This window comes from Xenopus tropicalis, chromosome 4, assembly GCF_000004195.4.
Source record: "Xenopus tropicalis strain Nigerian chromosome 4, UCB_Xtro_10.0, whole genome shotgun sequence".
In the NCBI taxonomy this organism is placed as follows: domain Eukaryota; kingdom Metazoa; phylum Chordata; class Amphibia; order Anura; family Pipidae; genus Xenopus; species Xenopus tropicalis.
This window is the reverse complement of record NC_030680.2, coordinates 99,999,242-100,023,349: the sequence shown is the minus strand read 5'-3', so window position 1 is coordinate 100,023,349 and position 24,108 is coordinate 99,999,242. Positions and strand designations below refer to the sequence as shown.

General features: G+C 40.7%; 2 protein-coding genes across 2 annotated transcripts in view; one reads left to right on the top strand and one right to left on the bottom strand.

The window, feature by feature from the left end:
- Nucleotides 1-19,734, top strand: part of lamc2 (laminin subunit gamma 2) — a 25,005-nt gene extending 5,271 nt beyond the window's left edge. Inside the window, exons 4-23 of the mRNA XM_002937367.5 lie at nt 348-449; nt 888-1,024; nt 1,157-1,285; nt 3,813-4,002; nt 4,452-4,564; nt 5,226-5,444; nt 5,530-5,712; nt 6,914-7,159; nt 7,778-7,914; nt 8,705-8,846; nt 9,551-9,756; nt 10,190-10,269; nt 10,801-10,926; nt 11,422-11,566; nt 14,330-14,479; nt 14,882-14,996; nt 15,683-15,882; nt 17,096-17,254; nt 17,722-17,821; nt 19,172-19,734. Coding sequence (XP_002937413.3) covers nt 348-449; nt 888-1,024; nt 1,157-1,285; nt 3,813-4,002; nt 4,452-4,564; nt 5,226-5,444; nt 5,530-5,712; nt 6,914-7,159; nt 7,778-7,914; nt 8,705-8,846; nt 9,551-9,756; nt 10,190-10,269; nt 10,801-10,926; nt 11,422-11,566; nt 14,330-14,479; nt 14,882-14,996; nt 15,683-15,882; nt 17,096-17,254; nt 17,722-17,821; nt 19,172-19,425 — 3,133 coding nt within the window. The 3' untranslated portion in view covers nt 19,426-19,734. The remainder of the gene's footprint in view (nt 1-347; nt 450-887; nt 1,025-1,156; nt 1,286-3,812; nt 4,003-4,451; nt 4,565-5,225; nt 5,445-5,529; nt 5,713-6,913; nt 7,160-7,777; nt 7,915-8,704; nt 8,847-9,550; nt 9,757-10,189; nt 10,270-10,800; nt 10,927-11,421; nt 11,567-14,329; nt 14,480-14,881; nt 14,997-15,682; nt 15,883-17,095; nt 17,255-17,721; nt 17,822-19,171) is intronic.
- Nucleotides 19,687-24,108, bottom strand: part of nmnat2 (nicotinamide nucleotide adenylyltransferase 2) — a 26,303-nt gene continuing 21,881 nt past the window's right edge. The window contains 1 exon segment of the mRNA NM_001102773.1: nt 19,687-21,910. Coding sequence (NP_001096243.1) covers nt 21,808-21,910 — 103 coding nt within the window. The 3' untranslated portion in view covers nt 19,687-21,807.

Genomic DNA, 24,108 nt, shown 5'->3' with positions numbered 1-24,108 from the left:
AAAGCTTGTGCTACAACTCGTGCACAATTTCCCCTGTTTTCCCCTAAATTTCCTAAAAAACACTGCATTCTGGATAAAAACATGACAAATGCTGGCTTAGAAATAAACCTTTCTATCAGGGAAATTTACAGTCTATTATATGATTTATGAGAGCTGTACTACTGATACCTTTTGCTCTCCCCCACATGATTATTAGATTATTCTTAAGTATCCTTGTATTTAAAGGGGCAGTAAAAAATCTTCAAAAAATGAACATTGTTTATCATATGACCATTTGACTATACAATTTCCAGGACAAATCTATTCTGTAATGACATACATGTATTGTGTTGCTTAAAATTACACAGGAGAGATGGCTGTCAGTGTGAGGCTGCAGGTAGCAGCGGATCATGTGATGCTGGAGGGAGATGCGTGTGCAAACCCACTGTGACAGGAGAGAGATGTGACAGGTAAACCACCATGTCGAACTAGTTATGTGGAACAGCACAAGATGATGATGATGATGATACATTGTGATACTGGGTACCACTGTGGGATCAGTTTGCCAGTATGAAGGAATGACCAGGTCTCATATATGCTGAGTATGCTCTTAGTTTATTTGACATTAATGTGCTCAGCTAGGCATTTGCTTGCACATACATTTACAATATGTAATTGTCTCAATTCTTGCAAAGCACTGCACTTGCCCTGCGCTGTAAGGGAACAATCAGTTGTGTAAATTAAAGCTGATGAGCCTTGATGCAAAGTTTAGTCTGGGGACCATTTACATGTCACCTCCAAAGAGTCATACCCTGGGGTGTTTACATTCAGAACTAGAGCAATGCAGCGATATGTCATTTACAAACGAAATTGTGGGAAATAAGTGTGCTTTCTTTGTTGTCTTATAGGTGTAAACCAGGATATTATCACCTAGATGGCTCGCGGCCAGAAGGGTGCTTACAGTGTTTCTGCCATGGCCACTCTGCCACTTGCAGCAGTTCCAGCCTCCACAGTGTACATAAGATTATTTCTTCCTTCCAGAAAGGTAAACCACAAAAATGAGAACTGTGTAAACTTTCCCATTGGCATTTGATAGCCTTCCAACTATTGTATGCATTTTCCACACTCCTTTCATGGCTTCTAATAATAATAAAATGTCATTCTATATGTTCTGCAGACACCGAGGGCTGGAGCTCAGTTCAAAGAGATGGATCCACAGCACCGGTACCCTTGCGCATGTCCCGTCACCAGAAGGAAGTCTACATAGCATCAAGACAACAAGAGCCTCTGTATTTTAATGCTCCTGGTAAATGGCAAATTTTCCCCTTGTTAGAATTCTATTCAATGCATTTCCAAATATAACACAACTTTGCATTGGTGGTACTACTGCAGCTGTGCCCAGGCCTGCAGACTTTAGAAGATCTGTGTGTGCCAGCCATTAAGGTGGCCATACATGGGTAGATTAAAGATGCTAATTTAAATCCTTCAGACCAATTTGGCAGATTATCTGTCAATGTATGGGCCCCCCGATAGGCCTCCCAAAATTGACCAGGTGTTGATTGGGCAAGTTTGATTTTCCCACTAGATTGGGAACCACATTGGCTCAAGCATGTGGTCCTCACTCTGATAACTTCTATACCAGTCATTGTAATTTAATTGTTTGGCCCTAGGGCCAGGATTAAAACACTGGGGGTTGCTGAAGCTATTGCTATATGGGTTTGATACGTCACACCACATTTGGAACAAGGGATTTTTGGGGTAATGTCTCGCGGAGAGATAGATCTCTGCTACTGCAGGCGACCAAGCTCTCCGAAATGCCATTCCACCAGTAGCAAAGGGAATTACCAGTGGAAATGTTTAAAGCATCTCTTCGGTTTTCCAAAGTCGCTCAAAGTTGCCTGCAGAAGAAAACTTTGCACAACTTTGGAAAGCTCAAGCAATGCGTAGGCCTTTCCGCTGGCAATTCCCTTGGTTGATGGTGGAAAGGCATTTCTGAGAGATTAGTCACTTGTGATAGAAGATTGTGATCTATCATTGACTAATCTCTCAGTGGGATATAAGCCTAAATCCTTAGCCAAGCCCTAAGTGGTGTAAAAGAATCAGCAAAAGCAGTTTTATCCTTTGTGTGACTTAAAAGTATAATGCACCCTATATTGCATTGCCTTGTAAAGGTCTCCCCTGTTTTTCACATTTAGATAACCCATTCTGTTATCCAAAGAATAGAGTTACTCTACATTAAATTAAGAGATGGTTTCACTGATATACTGTAGACAACATTCTCTTTGCTTTCAAGGAATAAAAGACAATTACTAAAGTCTTGCTTTCAATAATCTTCACACCTAAGTACATACTCAGTGCAATGAGTCATTTAGGATAATTACTCACAGCGCTGCACAGTAGGATAGGTAATGTCTGGTAATGTCTGAGGACTGTAGTACTAAAGTCTTGCCACAGATTTTTTGCTGGATTCAGGTCTGGTTTTCAACTGAGTCACTTGAGGACATTCACTTAAAGGCCTGGACTTTATTGCTGAGATACTAGATTGTAGCTTTTGCTTGTTTTGTATGTGTGATGCATATGTTTGCTACACAGAGGCCCCTTTGGCTGCTGTACAGCTTTATTCCGTAGCCGCTGGTTGTTTTTGTAAGCTGCTAACATACACACTTATACCAACATACACACTTATACCAACATACACAATTATACTAACAAACACAATTATACCAACAAACAGAATTATACCAACATACACAAAGGCCACTCCAGTAATTTTTTGGGTGGAATACAGAGCTGAGAGGCATAGTGATTCTATATACTGCTGGAGTAGTGATGAAACATTAGCCCTTGTGGTTTTGTAGGAGAAGGATGCTTAATGTCTGCCGAAAATGTAAAGTAAATCCTTTGGATGTGGTATAGACAGGCATGAGATTCAAAGCTGCCATAAGTAATCAGCCACATACTACAAATCTAGCAGGGCCCTCCCCAAGGGGGCCCTTATTATTAGCCCACCCATCACCTTGGTCCACTGGGTGATGGGCTCTGCTAACAAGTACAATGGGGCCCAAAGGGAAAAAAATGTACCTCACACACACAGTCATGTCCCTGATCCCCCCAAACCCTGCCTCCCCCCTGCCCCTTTTCTGACTTTCTGACTCTGACATGAGTTTGCATTTGAGGGCCCTGACTGCAGCACCCCTTTACCTCCCTGATAGTGACCTTAGAGAGATGATGGGCAAGCTATTATGTACCGAGAACAAGGCTATATAGAGGGCATTATGGGTGAGACATTTGCAATGTAAGACTTCTAAATGTTACACTTAAATATAATGTAAAGGAGGATATATTAGAACTAGAGGCAGTGCTTTAATCTGTTTGTGAGACAAGTAAAGCTAGGTAAGGCTGTGAACTGAAGATGGAAAAATAGGGAGCTTGTCATAGCACTGGTGCCATCTGGGTTAAAGAAGAAAGTCACTGGATGATACAGATTAATAATACAGAGAATTGCACTTTTTTACGAGCGGTGTACATATAGCTATGGGGCTAAGATTCAAATCCAATGGATGGAGTACAGCATTTTGAAATAAGCACTGTGTAGGACATTTACAAAGAAATGTTTTGAGGTCTTTGCACAAAGCACATAACAACAGAGACGGCAAACCCAGCAGCTACTCAGGGCTCAGAGAAAGAGAGATAACCCAGTTAGGGTACAGATTGATTCTTAGCTTCAGTACATGTGTGAGAGCCTCATCTATTCAACAAGATCTTATGCTAAAAATTGTATTGAATTACTTACCCAGGAGCATTGCAAATGTTTTGTGTCCTTCACTTTGCAGCACAGTTCCTAGGAGACCAGTCTCTGAGTTATGGGCAAGCTCTCTCCATAAGCTTTCGGGTGGATCGCGGGCGATACCGTGCAGGAACTGAAGATTTGGTCTTAGAGGGAAATGGTCTGAGAGTTACAGCTACACTAACGTCTTCTAAAAATTCACTCCCCTGCAGAATACCCCAAACCTACACATTTAGGTAGGAGAAAAGCTCATACACCTCTTTATTCACAGAAACTTTGTATTATTCTATTTGTGGATTAACAGAAAGTTTTTTTCTTAGGGTACGGGCATATGGAGCTGTGTCAGGTGCTTTAAGTGCATTGCAATTGCCTGACTAGAGCTTGTACTAGCATTTAGCAATCTATGGTTGCCTGACAATAGGCCGGACTGGGATTCAAAATAAGCATTTCAAATCCACAGAGACCCAAACAGCCCCCACAGACCCACTAAATAGTGACTGTCTATGGCATCTTACAGCAGCCTCTCTGGCATTTGCTATAATCCACAGATTGCCAGTCCGGGCCTGCCTGACAACGACTCCCAGATAGGTGCTGACACAACAGCCCAAAACATCCCCATGTCCCATGACCATTATTCATATGTCGACATGGTAGCCTTTCTTAAAGCTCATTTTGTCCCACATAGACTGGATGAACTTTCCAGAAGTCCTTGGACTCCGCATCTCAGCCACTTTGACTTTCGACGACTTTTGCGCAATGTGACTTCAATTCACATCCGTGCCACATATGGAGAATACAGTAAGTATTGTGTTTGGGGGTCACCACTGCTGATGACTTCCACTTCTGCTGTAACATAAAGATGTTTTTGGACTTTAATGGTTCACTTTGTCAACTGATACTTCTTTTCCCAGCATAAATCACCCCTCATTACACAAAACCACCCTTTCTATGCCCAGCAGACAGGCATTTTATCATAAAAGCATTATTGGATACATCTATGTATTAATAATGTTCATATCTTAAAACAGATACAAATGGTAGTCTTTATTCAAGCCATATGGATACGTTCTGCAGATGGTTTTCCCACTAAAAAGGTGAGGGCCGAGAATTGGGATTAAAAGAGAGGAAGGTATGGTGAATAAGGAGATTACATTCCCTCTATTTATATGGCTTCAATAAAGACTAACATTTGCATCTGTTTTATGATGTGGAACTGTTATTTACTGTACATGGCTTGCAAAAGCGCCCATCTGGGCTCAAAACATTGCTGTATATGTGTACAAAAATGATGATAAAGCCCACTATGTGCCATTATAGCTCACTGGTGACCCTTCTCATGATCAATGCTCCACTGGTCTTGTATGCCAGATAGTCTCTCTCTCTTTACTATTTAAACATATAAGAAATGTCATGCCAACAGACAAGACTAAACATGTTACATTTTTTCACATTCTTATAGGCACAGGATACTTGCAAAATGTTACTCTAATATCAGCACGACCAGTACAAGGGGAGCCGGCTCCATGGGTAGAACAGTGTGTTTGCCCCTCTGGTTACCAAGGACAGTTTTGTGAGAGATGTGCCCGGGGATACCGCAGAGAATCTCCAGGTCTTGGTGCTCTGAGCTCATGTGTTTCCTGCAACTGTCCGGGTGGAGGACATTGTGATCCAGATACTGGTACGTGACCAGGAGATATGCCTCTAATGTAAATATCTGATAAAACTGATCAACATCCACAGAATAAGCCTTTATGTCCCACCAGGTGACTGTTACTCTGGAGATGAGAATCAGAATAATGATTGTGCTGACTGCCCTCAGGGTCAGTATAATGATCCTCGGGACCCCATGAGCTGTTTGCCTTGTCCATGCAGTGCTGGTATTGGGTGTTCATTGTCTCCAGAAACTCAGGAGCCTGTATGTGATGAATGTCCCGTGGGGCTAAATGGTGAGTACCGGGAGTAAGCAGAAGTTCTGTAGTACATTTCTGCTGTAATTCTGTTCTTTTTTTGACACCTGTGATTTTGCATCAAACAAACCAGTGCTACAATGAAACATTAAAACTCCTTAGCAAAGAAATTAAAAGAACACATATTAAAATGGACTAAGGGCTTCTTTACTTGAAAGATATGTTTTTGTGCATTAAAATGCATTATAAATAAAACAACAGTGGTATAACTACAGCCCAACAGACCCTGGGGCAAAATTTGTTCTTGTGCCCAACCCCAACCACCCCCACAACACACATACACGAAAACCTATACTGCTGCAGAATCTTGTAGAACAGTGTTGTCCAACTAATTGTATGCAGTGGGGCCAATTATATTGCATATAGCATGCTGGAGGGCCAGATTCAATTTAAATGATGATGTCATAAAGTCAAGTCTATGGAGCCACTGAACAGACTGGGGGCCATAGAAATCTTTTGAAAGACCACATCTGGCCCATGGGTCTCCAGTTGGACAGCCCTGTTGCACCAAGTTATCCCCTGTGGGCCCTATGGGGCAGCAGGCCTGGGTGTAGGTGCACCCCCTGTCCCAATGGCAGTTGCACCACTGGACATCAAAAAGAGTGGATTCAATCCCACACCCTAAAACATGCAGACAAGATAACTGGCTCCTTATGAAGCTGGCCTTAGTGTGGATGTGTGTAAGTGTGATAAGAACTAGTGTTGCAATAGCCTCAGTCTTGGGGCAGTACAACATATTTCCAGCTGGTTCTGCAGAAGTCATCTGGCATTGGGCTAGCAATCTTTTGTTATAGTCGCACCTGGCCTGCCCCCCCTGGTGATGTCAGTAATGAGTGTTTCAGGAGCTGGTATATAAGCGATGATGGCATGGCAAGCCTGGCTTGGTTCAGGTTGGGTTAGGGTGGATTTAGGTTTGTTCGTGGGTTGACCCATGCATCAGTAATAGGTACCTAAGGTTTGTAAGTTACACTGAGAAAGGGACACATTAATGAAATAGTAATGGTAATTGTAGTCAGAGACTGTTAGAGACAACAGTTGTAAGAGTAAGGACAGTCTTTGATATTGGTTGTGATTATTAATGATCAATAGTCAAGAAACAAATGGGTTTAAATGAACAACTGAAAGGTAATTGCCAAAAAAAATTACATTTTAATAATTTGTTAAAACTGCTTTTCTCTAGGCCCCCGCTGTGAGATCTGTGCAGAAGGCTATTTTGGAGACCCCCAGGGTGAACGAGGAGCTCCGCGCCCCTGCAGGCCCTGCCAGTGCAATAACAATATTGACCGGTCAGTGGAAGGCAGCTGTGACAGAGTGACTGGCGAGTGCCTGAAATGTATCCACAATACAGCTGGGTATTACTGCGACCTATGCAAGGATGGATTCTTTGGCAACCCCTTAGCAACAGCTCCAGAACTCAAATGCAAAGGTAAAATGGGCGTTGAATGTATCTATTGGTTATATCAAAAATGCTTATCTTCCTACAAAAATCACCACAAAATGTGTTAGGGATGCACTAATTAGTAAATCCTCAACAAAATACTGGGCCAAAAACTGAACCAAAGCAAAACCCTAGGTTGCATAATGAAATATGAGAGAAAAAGCATCATCTCATAATATTTCGCCCCCTGTTTTCCGTTCATGCCTTTTTATTTCTATTACCAGAAATATATAGAGATAATATAGCAACCTTATCCTTGTCTGTATATCTCCTTATTTAATTTTAGCTTTTCTAACTCTGTATTCAGTTTTGGAAACTAAATGAACATCCTGCAAAATCACTTCTAAGAAGCCACAGAATACTGAAGTGCTGCAGATTTTCCTTTTTGTGAAAAATCCACTGTTATTGCCACTGTGCTGTAATTCTTTGTAAACTACATAGTAATCTTAGATTGCAAGCCCTGAGGGGAAGGACCTCCTTCTTTCTTTCTAATGATATATATTTATTGCAATATTTCTGCCCGTTTTACTATTATTTTATTGTAAACAGGGGCTCATATACATTAACTACCCACTCTCATGACAAACATTGCTTTCTATTCTATAGCCTGCTATTGCCACCCAGTGGGGACTGTGCACCAAGGATGTCAGAAAGATGGTTCCTGTCAGTGTAAAACTGGCTTTGAGGGAAGGAGTTGTGATCAGCCCCAGTGCCCCGACTGTTACAGTCAGGTTAGCACCAAGGTATGTCTATGGGAGTCAGGCTTTCTTCTTGCTATCAGCAACTACATGTTAACACTGTGTTTCCTTCTAAGTACAGCATCAAGGTGTCTATGTGTGTTTATTTTTTCTGCAGGAAAAGGTGATGTACCGTGTTAGCCAGTCAAAAATGTTTACAGGGTAACCCTTTTGAAATAAAAAATAACAAAAGTGGTATAAAGGTGATACCTTTATTGGCTAAATAAGATAATCATAGCAAGCTTTCAGAACATTTTAGTTCCTTTTGTTATTTTTTATTTCAAAAGGGTTACCCTGTAAACATTTATTTTTTCTATAATAGGTTTTTACCGTACAGTGATTTACAGCAATAAAAGTTGTTACTGATTTCCCGGTATGCTTGAGATAGGAATGTTGTAGTCTGTGCTCTGTGAAGCTTTAGCATTGATATATGAGTTCTAAATATGGAGCAGACCCTTTAACCGGTAACATGCTTTGCAAGGCAGGGCAAAGCAGAGAGAACTTTCAGCAGGACCCTGTGCCTAAATTAGGACCCACCCACTGTAAAAACCCCAATAGATACAGGGTATGAGGTAGGTCCGGACTGGGAATCAAAATAGGCCATGGCAATTCAAGTACCAGTGGCCCAAAAAGCCCCCCATCAGCCCAATAAATAGTGACTGCTTCCAGAATCCCACCAATAGCAGGAATGGTTGATCCCAGTATTTTTAGCTAAAGTCCCTCTTTCGTATATTTATTCTTTTTAATGAATTCAGCTTGTTGCTTCCTTACAGAATGCTTTTGTTTTCCTTTACAGCTGAATCTGTACAAGAGGCAACTCCTTAAACTTACTGGAGAAAATAATGGTCAGTCCCCAGCCAGGGGAGAGCTGGAGGAGAGAATGAGGAAGGCAGAGGCAGCAGCACAAGGCCTGCAGAGAGACTCAGAGGCTGCTAATGGTAAGGCGGTTACTGTCTCCAAGGAGCGAATTTACATCTAGAGAGCCTAAGACCTAATAATTTGTATTTTTCCCCACGCTAAGATTTGGCAGCTCTATTAGCAGCTGCTCACAGATTTTAAATGGAGCCTACAAAATATGATTACATCATTGGACAATGCATATAAATGATTTTGGACATAGACTATACAATACCATACAATCTAAAGAGTATAGAGAGCTAAACCCCCATGTAGTTCACCTTTGACGGGTTCTAGTACTGGAAGACCCTCACCTGCTGTACTAAGGCCTGATAAAGGGCGCAGGGGGGCCCGAAACATTATCCTTATGGCCTGAATAAATCACTTGCTACTTAAATTCTGTTATAGACCTCTGCTAGTGTCTTAGCAAATTACTGAAGACATCATATATAAATTCCTGTTTAGGATGCATGTCCTTGTTTTTTGGAAACAGGTGCATTTGGAAGGAGTAAGTCTATACTGTTCCTTAATAGTAAGTTATTTTTGCTATAGTTTTCTCCCCAGGCTCTAACAAACAAGGTACTGTGGGGATGCACATAAACAAAAAATATAAATTACGACCCCTATTTCACCAGCCACAAAAATCAACAGCCTACAGATATAGTAAATATTATAATTCCTTAATAAAGTTACTTTTAATCATTTCTGGAACTATCATATAATTCTGCAAATCTCTCTTTTTCAGGTGCAGCACTGTCATTGCAGAGGCAATTCTCAGGTCTTCAGGGCACGCAGTCTGATACCCAGAATGTGCTGGATCAGGCAAAGGAAAAGCTACAAGGGCTACAGACCCAGAAGAACCAGTACCAGGGGCAGCTACAGGACATGGGGAGGAAGATTAATATTGCATTGCAGCAGTTACAAGGCAGCCAAGAAGAGCTGAACCGCATGGTGACTATTGTACCTCCAGCACTCACACACTGCACCCAACATTTAGTGCATTTTTATCTCACTTGCAGGGTTCATATACACAGCTGGTCTTGCACAGAATGCACATTAGTGCCATACATTTTTACTTTTTACAAATCTGCAATGCAAATATGGGGCACAGCTAAGTGATATTGCACTGTTCAAATAATTAAATTAACTTAAAAGGTGCTAGATCAAATTATACTAAACAGCCTTTAAAAATCAGTTATTTAATGATCTGAGAGGCTGGTGTAAGGCATATTTGCCCCTGCTAATATGTGCACCCCTGTGTTTAACAGAGACTGAATAAATTCACCATTTCTCAGACTGTCAAGCATCACAACTATTAAAAGCATGAATGCATACCTTTATTTTTGTTTTGTTTTAATTCTTTTGTTATTTTCAAATGTCACAGACATTCCCTTCTACAAATTTACCATTGGACTCTGGCTCCTATTCTAAGCTCAGACAAGAAGCCCAGGAAATAGCAAACAGGTATTAGAACTTTGGATCTACCCTATAAAGCAACATTTTTACTTAACTTAAAATGGCAAAACTATGAATGAAAGTGTCTCTAATACTGGAAAGTGAAAATACTATGGGTGTTATGTAGTAAAAGGCACTAAGTTTGCCCAGGTGCAGTAACTCATAGCAACCAAACAGTAGGTAGCATTTACTGGTCATACTGTTGCACCAGACACGAGTGAACGAGCACTCAGAGGAACAAAACTGCCCCTGGGGGCCCATGCACACTTGTGCCCAGGCCAATAGATTGTGCAGACAGGAAGAAATCTGGAATATTAATTTAGGGTTAAAAAGAGGCAGAATATATATGCATTTTCTTTTGTGCTAGTATCTGGAGAATTCTCATAAAGTCTACATTATGGTGAACATGTAGACAGATCAGCGATTCAGCCTCTTTATGTATTGATGAGTAGAAACCATTTCTGACTAAGGAAAAGATTCCATGATAGGAGAAAGCTGCCTTCTGACTTGTAACTCACTGACTGTTCCCTGACTGCACAGACTCGCACAGGAGGCCCAGACTGTGGCACAAGATGCAGCAGAAGCACAGGGAGATACTGAGAGGGCGCTACAGATTCTACGCACAGGTGGGGCTGACCCCGAGACTGCAGACAAGCTGAAAGCAAGGTAAGTTAAATCTAATCTAGTAGTCTTCCCTTATGCGTGATGCTCACCCATGGTGACAAGATTTAGTATTTTTTATTACAGCAGTCTAAGCTAAATAAAGCTGGGCAAAAGCTTCATAAATACAGTCCTGCAGGTCATTCTGCTTGAGTGAGAGAAAGCTTATTTAGCTCTGGGAAGTCCAACCTGCACCTCTCCAGCTCACACACCCTTCAGCTCTGGGTAGAATGCATAGATCTGTTTTAATTAATATCATTCATTATAAAATGTTTGTCATTTTACCATGGATGTTTTTTGCCCCTGTGATGCTGGGGCCATGGATTCCCTCCTGCTACTCACTGACACTTCTCCTTACATTTAATGAAGGACTGTACACTTTCACATGACCCAGCCAATAAAACCAGTACATTTCTGTATGATCCTAAAACTTGACCTGACACAGATGAAATATTATATATGTTTTATTATTATTTTGATTATTATGTTATACGTTTATAGGATGGAGGAGGCCCGCACACAGGCCAGATCTCTAGAAACTGAGGCTATACAGGCTGCAGCAGCAGCAGAGAGAGCCCACCATGACAGCATGCAAACAGCTCGGGCCTTTGGGCAACTGCCCCCCATCACCTCTGTGGCATTCCAGGTAACCTACAGTTCTTCATCTGCCATTATCTTGATGATAATACAAATTAAACCATAACCAGAAATGAGGACAATGGAATGTGGAATTTAAATAGCTTTCCTCTCAAAATACAAAATGATTGGCTGCATTTGTTACACTGGAAATGAGGTCAGGAATGAAGAGCATCAAACAGGTCTTTCTCACTTGACATACGCACTCTTTCATTTTTCATTGCAAAAAATGAGAAGGTCAGAAAGTAAAGTTTCATGTGACTTCCTGGAATGTAGAGACAATGGAGATGGCACTAACATTCATAGCAGCTTTTTAAAAATCAATCCCATCATCGAAAAGGAGAACTAGAGAACCTGAATAAACATGTAAACTAAAGCCCTCTTGGGAAATCAGGCATTTCTGCCATTGTGGGGGTTGATTCAGTGGATCATTTCTGACAGGGTATTGAGCAAAATACCAATAATACTTAAAGGGAGCAGGTCACTGATACTGTTATACAGTAACACCGTATACACAATGTTACCATTGTCTCTATATTATTTACTGTCCCAGTCACTGTTTCGAAACAAACCCTTTACCACAGTTGTTGAAAAATTCTTCTTGTGGCCCCCAATGTGACCACAAGCAACAATTGGTTTTCACATAGAAAAACACCAGCCGCTGCCACGGCCACCAGTAGGGAGTGGTGACTGCATGCAGAATTATCACGGAGCTGGGTTCTAGGATTTGTAATTTAACTACAGCTAGAGAGTCACAGGCCTTAGACTGGGCCCTAGTCATCTTTAAAGGAACAGTAACACCAAAAAATGAAAGTGTTTTAAAGTAATTGAAATATAACGTACTGTTGCCCTGCACTGGTAAAACTGGTGTGTTTGCTTCAGGAAAACTACTATAATTTATATAAATAAGCTGCTGTGTAGCCACGGGGGCAGCCATTCAAGCTGGAAAAAAGGAGAAAAGGTACAGGTTACATAGCAGATAACAGATAAGACACCATTGTATTCTACAGGGTTTATCTGTTAGCTGCTATATAACCTGTGCCTTTTCTTCTTTTGCATGGCTGCCCCCATGGCTACACACCAGGGTTTATATAAACTCTAGTAATGTTTCTGAAGCAAACACAAAACCTTTACCAGTGCAGGGCAGCAGTACATTATAGTTTAATTTCTTTGAAATATATACATTTTTTGGTGTTACTGTTCCTTTAAAGCACAGGCTGAGAGAAGCAGAGACAAAGCTGTGTGATCAGGCTGCTTCCAACAATTAGGAATAGGACCGTTAAGAATTTTTACAGTGATTTGAGATTCTTTGCACTGAAACTCTAGGATTCTAATTATAACTTCAAATCAAGTATTTGTTAAGCTAAAAAAGCTCAACTGTAAAACTTCAGCATCTAAACGTTTGCAAGGTCATGTAGAATGGGAGCTTTCCCAGGCAAACTGTAAACTATTTATTCAATTTTTTTTTTCAAGTTCTTTTCCACAATATTATTCAGTCAAGTTTTTTATATTTGGATTTTTAATAATGAGCAAACATTACATTTTTCTTTATTTTCTTTATTTTGTAGTAAAAAACTCTAAAACCTCACAAATTGGCATGTTGATAACTATGGCTGCCCGTGTGTCGGGTGCTCAGCCCTTATTTTTTAGTCGTATTCACCTCTGGTTCACAAGAAACCCTTTGTTAAGTTACCAACGCAGTGTTTTACATTTCTTCCCAATTCCTTTTGTGTCCTTGTTACTTAGCATTATTCAGATTTGCTTTTTACTTTGCTTTTGCACATTGTACATTCTGTCTATTTTCATTTCCTTCTCTCCCTTTGTTTACAATGTGGCTATTTGTCTATGTCTACTGCACCAATACCCACACTGCAATGTGTCTAAAATATATATACACAGTAGGTAGCTTCACAATTGGCTTTCATTGCACAACTTGGGTAATTGTGTGATTTCTATTGTCAAAACACCTTTAAAAGAAAATGTAGAGATGTGTCCATCAGCCTATGAGTGGAGCTAATTTTTATGTCCTAATTAATGATCTAACCTTTATAGTTACTGCCTATTTACTTACTGAGAGCATCATACAAATCATTTATATGATTTATCATTACACACCCTATGACTGGGGTCATATGTGAGAACCCCTCATTGTATACATCTGTGCTGCTTTATTTTTATGTAATGTCACTTCTCATTTTAAAACATATATACCACATCTTTGTTTGCCTCAAACCCCCAGCCTGATAAGGATATACAGGTATGGGACCCATTATCCAGAATGTTCGGGACCAAGGGTATTCCGGATAAGGGGTCTTTCTGTATTTTGGATCTCCATACCTTAAGTCTGCTAAAAAATCAGTAAAACATTAATAAACCCAATAGGATTGTTTTGTATCCAATAATGATTAATTATATCTTAGTTGGGATCAAGTACAATGTACTGTCTTATTATTACAGAGAAAAAGGAAATTGATTTAAAAAATCTGAATTATTTGATTAAAATGGAGTCTATGGGAGACAGGCTTTCCGTAATTCGGAGCTTTCTGGATAATGGGTTTCCGGATAGTGGATCCCATACCTGTATATAAATCAGGGCTATGCAACCTTCAATTGGAATGCCATTTATGGCACACCTTCTCACCAATATTCCACTTCACAGGTTGGAAACCAAAGTTGGTAACCCATTGTGTTACCCTAAGGCTGAGGCTAGACAAAGGGTAGAAGTTATGATTAGGACACTGTATGCCTCTCTGATCTCTTCTATGTTCATCAGGCAGAACTGGAGCGGCTGAAGGGGGAATCCACGGCACTTAAAACCAATGTGGATGCAGATCTGGCCCAAAGCAAAGCTCTTCAGAGGAAATTTACTACATGGGAACAAGATGCAGAGCAGCAGCTCCAGGAAGGACAGCAGAACAGATTGGTAAGTAAAAGATCCTAGTATATCTATTAAGACTATAAGGTTTATCTTTCCTTTATTTCCCCTGAACCAGAGAATAGCATGTGTACAGATTACCACCATGCATTTTATTTATACATAATGTATTCTTCTAAAGACTTCTTAAAACAAAACCATATATTTTTGACCCAAAAAAGATTCTGTTGTATCAATTTCAATGGAAAGCAATAAGGCAGCTTCCCTTTTATATGTATAAATGGCACTATGCAGGGGCAAACAATGCTCCATGCACATTTTACTATTAATCTAGATTATATGTAGGTTCTCATTTCAAGGCAGAAGCACAAATGCAGCATGAGAGGCTTGCATGACTATTGAGTAACAAGATGAAATAAATTATACTTGCTGTTTCTGGCTATCTTCCAGTTGGCAGACCAATTGCTCTCAAGGGCAAATGCCGCCAAGACCAAGGCAACACAAGCAATGAACACTGGAAATGCAACATTCTATGAGATTGATGGAATCCTCATGAGCCTAAAGGGTAATAACTAAGTGACTAAAAGTACTAAAAGGCACCACTGTTTTTTCTAACTAGAAATGAACTTTAAGAGCTTTCCCTTAAAGGAAAACTATACCCCCAGAATGAATACTTAACCAATAGATAGTTTATATTATGTTAGGTGACCTTGCCAAACTGGAATATATATATCAGTAAATATTGCCCTTTTACATCCTTCCCCTTGAGCCACCATTTAGTGATGGGCTGTGTGCTCCCTCAGAGATCACCTGACAGGAAATAATACAGCTCTAACTGTAACAAGAAGTAGTGTGGGAGTAAAAGGCAGAACTCTGTCCATTAATTGGCTGATGTGGCCGAGCATGTATGTGTGCCTTGGCTTGTTTGTGTGCACTGTGAATCCTATGATCCCAGGAGGGCAATTTTCTATTTAGGAGTACCCAATAGCACATACTACTAAAAAACTATATTTTTATGCAAATGGTTTATTTAGATATGAGCTTGTTTATGCAATATATTTTTATAGAGACCTACATTGTTTGGGGGTATAGTTTTTCTTTAAATATTTATTTTTTTCTTTCCCTGTAAATTTTCTCATGTCCTTTTACAGTTTTTTGCATAGTGATTTTGTACAAAATAGGCACTTTACACCAATTTGCTTATTGATGTTGCTAATAAAAATGCTAAATGGCTAACCTCTCTTGTCTAAGGGTTTGGTGACCAAGTTGGGGACCGTCGCAGTGAAGCTGAAGATGCAATGCGTCGCCTCCCAGAGATCCGGCTTAGGGTTCAGGATGCAACAGATAGCACAAAAAGAACAGAGACAGCCCTGAAAGGAGCAGCGAGTGATGCGAGTAGAGCAGAGGGCAATGCCAGAGAGGCAAATAATATTGCCTCCGAAATACAGCTGGTAAAAGCATATGCATGTCTACATAATAGCAGATTAGAGTCATTATTTGTGGGTGAAATCCAATTAATGTAGCAGTAACCACCAGTCCACTGATTATGTGTATCATTTTGTTTTTCTAAAGCTCTTATATTAAATGTAAGTGCTTGTGGGTTCTGTCCCAAAGCAGATTGTGGGCTCTCATACACGGCATTCAGATTGTGGGCTCTCATACACGGCATTCAGATTGTGGGCTCTCATACACGGCATTCAGATTGTGGGCTCTCATACACGGCATTCAGATTGTGGGCTCTCATACACGGCATTCAGATTGTGGGCTCTCATACACGGCATTCAGATTGTGGGCTCTCATACACGGCATTCAGATTGTGGGCTTTCATACACGGCATTCAGATTGTGGGCTCTCATACAGCATTCAGATTGTGGGCTCTCATACAGCATTCAGATTATGGGCTCTCATACACGGCATTCAGATTGTGGGCTCTCATACAGCATTCAGATTGTGGGCTCTCATACAGCATTCAGATTGTGGGCTCTCATACACGGCATTCAGATTGTGGGCTCTCATACAGCATTCAGATTGTGGGCTCTCATACAGCATTCAGATTGTGGGCTCTCATACACGGCATTCAGATTGTGGGCTCTCATACACGGCATTCAGATTATGGGCTCTCATACACGGCATTCAGATTGTGGGCTCTCATACACGGCATTCAGATTGTGGGCTCTCATACACAGCATTCAGATTGTGGGCTCTCATACACAGCATTCAGATTGTGGGCTCTCATACACAGCATTCAGATTATGGGCTCTCATACACAGCATTCAGATTGTGGGCTCTCATACACGGCATTCAGATTGTGGGATCTCAACCAAAACATTCAGATTGTGGGTTCTTATCCAGGATTAGGACTGTGGACTCTTCTCCAGGGCATTGTATGCTTTTATCCAACGGGTCGCCTGCAATGAAGTAGTATATAGACTCATCCCAGCTATCTATATAGGGAGCATGACCTCCTTTTTGTTGCTGCCACAAGAAAAGGGTAGGGCTTTTTTTATTCTAAACATAAAATCCAGATCTAAGCATCCTTCCTTCTCCTATGTATGCCTGTATGTATCCAGTGTTGCTGACAGTAAATATGAAATGAAATCCTCTGTATATATCACTCTCATTGTTCCTATCTCTCTAATGCCCTCTTGTACATGTCTCCAACAGAACATGCTACAGATGAGCCAGGATGCTAACAATTCAGCAGAGATGGCTCTGGCTTTGGAGCGGGATCTTGCTGAGATACGTAGACTGGCAATAGACACTGGTGCATCTCTGGATGGTAAGAATCAGGCAGCGGAAAGGGACAGTGCCGTTGCAGATGAGGTAAGAACTGAATATACTTACCCTGACAGAAAGCTAACATTTTTCCATATTAATCATTACATTAGTGATCCCCAACCAGTGGCTTGTGAGCAACATGTTGGGCCAGGACTGTGTATTTGTATTATTCTCCCACTGAAGTGGTTGTGCTGTCAGATACATTTGATAGTTTCAAAAGGAAAAAATATATAGAAATTTATAAAAGCGGATAAAATTAACTGCAGTCCAAAGTTGATTCCAGGGACTTGTCAAATTGCTATCTTGGGGTTTAGAAAGCAATGTTTTCCCCTCTGAGGCCAATTGGAGAGGCTTCAGGAAAAGTTTTTGCCTTCCTCTCTATCAACTAGCAGTTAGGCTGGTTTTGCTTAGACAAAAGATTGAACTCAATAGACGCATGTCTCTTTGCAACCTCATCTACAACATTACCATTTTTTCTATCTTTTCTCACACAAATCATATGTTCTTTTTAGGTTGCAAGGAAAGCATTGGAAGCTGAAGCCAGCGCCCTGGGAGTCCATGATGCTGTAACTGCAACTCTTAGTACCTTGGATCGGATGCTTCATATATTGGGTAAATGACAAACGTATTTACTCAACATGGGTGTTTTTGTGCTAAATTCTAATACTGATGAGGTCCTGAATAACCTTAAAGGAATACTGTCATGGGAAAACATGTTTTTTTCTAAACACATCTGTTAATAGACATTCTCCAGCAGAATCCTGCATAGAAATCCATTTTTCAAAAACACAAATAGATTTTTTAATATTTAATTTTAAAAATTCACATAGGGCTAGCCATATTCATTATTTCCCAGGGTGCCACAGTCCTGTGACCTGTGCTCTGATAAACTTCAGTCACAATTTGCTGCTGAGCTGCAAGTTGCAGTGATATAACCCCCCCACCAGCAGCCGATCAGCAGAACAATGGGAAGGTAGCAAGATAGCAGCTCCCAGTAGATATCAGAATAGCACTCAATAGTAAGAAATCCAAGTCCAGCTTGGGACTCCTCCAGTTACATGGGAGTAAGAGAAACAATAGGTTACCTGAAAGCAGTTCTAATGTGTAGTGCTGGCTCCTTCTGAAAGCTCAGACTCAGGCACAATGCACTGAGATGGCGCCTACAAACCAATATTACAGCTAAAAAAAATACTTTTGTTAGTTCAAGAATAAAATTTTAAATAGTATTGTGAAGAAATTGCTATGTAAACAGTGTAATATAGAAATAAAAAGTGCACCATAAAAATCATGGCAGTATTCCTTTAAAAAGTATTCCACATTTTTATCACTTACCATCTTATGTCACTGTTCGCTTTATGAGATATTTCCAGAGTCTTAGTTCAGTGTTATTGCTACAGACAAAACATTGTATAGTACAGGTCATTACATATGTTGTTATAAGTTATCCCTCTGAGAGGTTATGGGGAATCTTATGAGAGTAAATCCTGCTAACTAGTATTCCTGTTTGGTCATCATTTTTTGTGCAAAGCCCCTAGTGATGACAAACTGTGCCCTCTGTATTTTCCTGCTGATTAGTGATGAGCGAATCTATCCTGAAAAATGTGTGAAACATGGGTACCACATAAATTTTTTTATCGCACGTGACTTTTCTAACGTGGCCAAGCCCTTTTTTACACACTGCATCTTTATTTGATGTGACACAATTTTGCTGAAGTTTCACAAGACAATTCGCCAATGGCGAAATGCAGCATTTAGCTGCGAATCCACACTACTGCTGATATATTCTAATGGCATAACAACACAATTGGAATAATTTGGGAAGCAATAAGGCAAAAACCACCTTTTCCCACTCTACATGGAATTTTTGTTTACCAGCCAATATGTGAACCCACTGCATATAAATGAATGAAATGAGTTACAACAAAAAATAAAAGTGCCTTCTTTTATTATGTTCTCTTGTAGATCAGCCACTGAACATAAATGAAGAGGGTCTAAAAGCTCTGGAAGCCAGCATGGGGGCTGCTCGCACTCAGCTAAATGGGCGTCTCAAGCCCGCTGTGCAAGATTTGGAGCTGGCAGCACAGCTACAGAAACAAAATATGATCACAGTAGAAAAAGAGATCAGCCAAACCTTGATTGATATTCAGAACTTACGTGACATTCGGGATAACCTACCACCTGGCTGTTATAGTACAACTGCTATTGAGAAGCCTTGAAAATTTCTAGCATAAAAACAACTAGTAATCCTTGAACTCAAGCTGTACTGGATCTAAAAACTCAAAGAAAATGTGCAATAAACCAACACAGACAGAACTCTTGCAAATTCCCATACTGTGAGATATGCGCTTTTAAGAGACAGACAAATGGAACATCCCTGATGCAGGAATTAAAGTGAATGGGGACACAAACAATTGAAAATGATGGTCCTTATATGATTCCAGAGCAGAAAGGAGAGACTATGCCAATTATTTCATCTCTGTATTGTATTTCTATTTATTTATTAATAAAATATAACCCAAATACTGCTCCACCATCTGGTGATATCATGCTTCAACACTTACATTTCTAGCAAAGCGATTTTTTATTGATAAAACAGCAACATTAAAATGAACAAAACATATTACACAAGTCAAAGAGCTGCTACAATATCTCTACCCCCTCCCCCCCAAGATTAAGCATATCTTTATACATGTCCCATTACACTATGTCTTAACGATCCATTGCTCAGATAATACACACATCATTCCTTTTTTTGGCTGTAAGAACAGCACATGATGGGATGCACTTGGTTGTCTTGCAGGGCAATACAGCTGAAGAGCATTTTGTATGTGGTATCAGACAACTCCTATTCTCTACAAACTCTCTCAGCTTGTTAGCGGCATTATTATGAAATAATTGCTATACCTCAGGGACTCATAGTGGGCCAAATTATCAATACCTAAAAACAGGTCTATCACAGTGAACTAGCCACCAGGCCACTAACTATGGATACTATGGTACAGAATCTGCTGTTACAGATCATTATTACTTCATCCTATTTAAGTATCAATATCATTATCAAATGAGTGACTGTACTGATTCCTATAGTTGTGCATATAATTTCAAAAAGCACAATGCCCTTTGTAGTACAGTCTGATTTATTCCAGGAACCAGGGGAATCAGGACTAAAGAAAGGGTGTTAATGTAAATTTGTAGGGCATTTGAGAAACATTGTTCAATCACCTCTATTCCTTCTGGAAGAAATTCATCCACTACATGCATGAATGTCACCACCAATCAAACCTCCTATGCTATATATGCAAAAAGACACCTCTGGTGGCTACTTCTTTCACAGGTCTTTTGGGGATAAATGCTTAGACTAGAAAAAAGTACTGTGTCTACTAAATAAACTGCAGACTGTACTGCAACAAATTCTTTAAAATGCTACATTCTATGTATAGGTGTTTAGTCTTGGTATAAAAATCTGGTGCAAAGGAATTCAGGGAACAGTAAGTACAGTAAGTTGAACAGTGTTCAATTTTTATCAACTTTCATTTCAGCATTACTTTGCAAAATGTTAAAACAGTTTTACAGGAAGCAGTAAACTGAGATCGTGATCCCTATGCAATCTTTGGAGACTCCTTATCCTGGACGTGGTATAAGCACTAGCCCTTAGTGAATAGTGTGTATATTATACAAGTTATAGTTTGCTTTTCTTGTTACACCTACTTTCACATTATTCTTACGTTTAAACAGATTTCTAAAGCATATTAAAATCTTGGTCCTTAATGGATTGCAAAGGGTAAATTGTAGCATCTGCTTCTGTCTGCTTCAATGTGCATATAGTTATTAAGACATGAAACTGCACCCTAACCATAAACTTTTTCTTGTGCCAGAGAATCTTATAGCTCCGCTGTGTTTGTGTTGCTTTTAAGGTTCTCCTACCAGTCCCACACATCACTGAACAGATGCATGCCCTTCCCGCCCAGTCAGCACATTAATAAATATTATGCACCACAACATAAAGAGATATAAGCACCGCAAGAACATGCTAACTGAGTGCAGTATGGTGGCGTGACAGGAATGGTTTGCTGTTCCTATTACCCATAGGTAATATGCATTGAAAAGTGAGCCAGAGAAAGTAGATGATAAGTTATGGCCCCTCAGAACCCAGCATAAAGGCAAAAGAGCATTGTCGTAAGAATGTAACAAACACCCTATACATAACCCCCACTTAAAAAAAACTGATTAATAGTGATGGGGAGGAAAATATACCCGTTCAGTATGGCATGGCATGCAAAACACTAAATGGGTGAATTATTACCCTGCCCTTTCACTACAGAAAGTATGTACTTGTCTAATGTAAAATCCACCAGACACTGACTCCTATTTTATGTAGAATGCAGATACAGCTCTCGACTGAGTAGATACAGCATAGGAGTCATAGAGCTGAAGTGAGATACATGATTCAGACAGGTGAAGGCAACAAAGAATGAGGACCTAGTGCTGAAGAGATGTATAATGATCATTGAGAACATTACAGTGAGCAGGAAATACGTGGTATTGTGTTGACAAGGGGAGCACAGAGCCACATCCATCAGATTTGTGAGAGGCGTCTGTCAGCCCGATGTATTAATATAAAGCTGGCTTTTCAGGACATAATCAATGACTGGCTGCGCAAGGTAGTCCACCACATGTCCATCACCATGCTGCAGGGCCAACCTGAGTTACAGAAAATTAACAAAATTGGAAGGAAGAAGTGAAGCAAATTGTCAGTAATACATACCGTCCTGAAAAACATTTCTAAAATGTAGGGATTTCTGTATTCATTCAGATTCTACAACCAAAAAAAACCCATAAAAAGGGGAGTTAAACCTGCATAAAAAGTATCTCATTTCCATGTCATATTTATCTTTCTACTGTGCAGTTTGTTTTGGCACCTATTTAACTAGCTAAAACAAAGCAAAGTATTTGATTTTTATCAGCTATTGCTAAGTTGTATCAAAGGAAATGTACTGCCAAATATAAAGCCGTATAGAGACGTTAATGACTGGATTAACTGAGGATGTGTAAACATATTTTTTTGCACTCCAAGGCACAACGACCCAATTTCATTGATTTATTCTGCCCTAGAGATGTGTCGAATAAATGAGGACAAATACAACGCAGTAATTACCAGTTATTTCTCCATTTTGCACTGGTGTCACTCCTGAGGACACAGACCCATAGAGCAGAATGAAACAAGATAACACTTGGGTTGGGCCATGGAATGCATAATTTCACACCATACTGTAAATACGTAAGGGCAGGCCCGGATTTGTGGAGAGGCCACAAAGGCCCGGGCCTAGGGCGGCAGAAACCTGGCGGCAGAAACCTGGGGGCAGCATGCCGCCCCGCCGCGCTAAAATCTTTTAAAACTTTTGTTCACATACGGAGCAATGGGGACTTCTCCCCACTGCTCCGTATGCAACTTTGGCCGACCGCGCATGCGTGCGCGCAACCCTACCCCCCGCGCTCTTCGCACATTGCACATGCGCACGCTCTTCGCACGCATTGCGCATGCGCACTCGGGGGGAGGGGGGCATGCGACTGGGGGCGGCCTAGGGGCGGCCGGTTTAGAAATGCGGCCCTGCGTAAGGGTAGATAGCCTGTGGGTCGGAGAACCTAAACATAGTTTGGAATCCACTGCATCTTTGATGCAGATAATATTCACACAGTGGCTTGCAAAAGTATTTGGCCCCCTTGAACTTTTCCACATTTTGTCACATTACAGCCACAAACATGAATCAATTTTATTGGAATTCCACGTGAAAGACCAATACAAAGTGGTGTACGCGTGAGAAGTGGAAGGAAAATCATACATGATTCCAAACATTTTTTACAAATAAAAATGTTTTAAACCATTCCATTGTTGCCCTGGCTTTATGTTTAGGGTTGTTGTCCTGCTGGAAGGTGAACCTCCACCCCAGTCTCAAGTCTTTTGCAGACTCCAAGAGGTTTTCTTCCAAGATTGCCCTGTATTTGGCTCCATCCATCTTCCCATCAACTCTGAGCAGCTTCCCTGTCCCTGCTGAAGAGAAGCACCCCCAGAGCATGATGCTGCCACCACCATATTTGACAGTGGGGATGGTGTGTTCAGAGTGATGTGCAGTGTTAGTTTTCCGCCACACATAGCGTTTTGCATTTTGGCCAAAAAGTTCCATTTTGGTCTCATCTGACCAGAGCACCTTCTTCCACATGTTTGCTGTGTCTCCCACATGGCTTGTGGCAAACTGCAAACGGGACTTCTTATGGTTTTCTGTTAACAATGGCTTTCTTCTTGCCACTCTTCCATAAAGGCCAACTTTGTGCAGTGCACGACTAATAGTTGTCCTATGGACAGATTCCCCCACCTGAGCTGTAGATCTCTGCAGCTCGTCCAGAGTCACCATGGGCCTCTTGGCTGCATTTCTGATCAGCGCTCTCCTTGTTCGGCCTGTGAGTTTAGGTGGACGGCCTTGTCTTGGTAGGTTTACAGTTGTGCCATACTCCTTCCATTTCTGAATGATCGCTTGAACAGTGCTCCGTGGGATGTTCAAGGCTTTGGAAATCTTTTTGTAGCCTAAGCCTGCTTTAAATTTCACAATAACTTTATCCCTGACCTGTCTGGTGTGTTCTTTGAACTTCATGGTGTTGTTGCTCCCAATATTCTCTTAGGCTGATGCCACACCAGGCGTAGGGCTGATTTTTTCGGCAAGCGGAAAAACGCTTGCCGAAAATTCAGCCCTACGCCTGCTACTTGTGCCTGCACCCGAATGAATGGGATACGCTCGGGTGAAGGCACAAGTAGCCGATATACGCACGAAAACGCGAGACTTTGCATTCTCTCGCGTTTTCATGCGTATATCGGCTACATGTGCCTGCACCCGAGCGTATCTCAT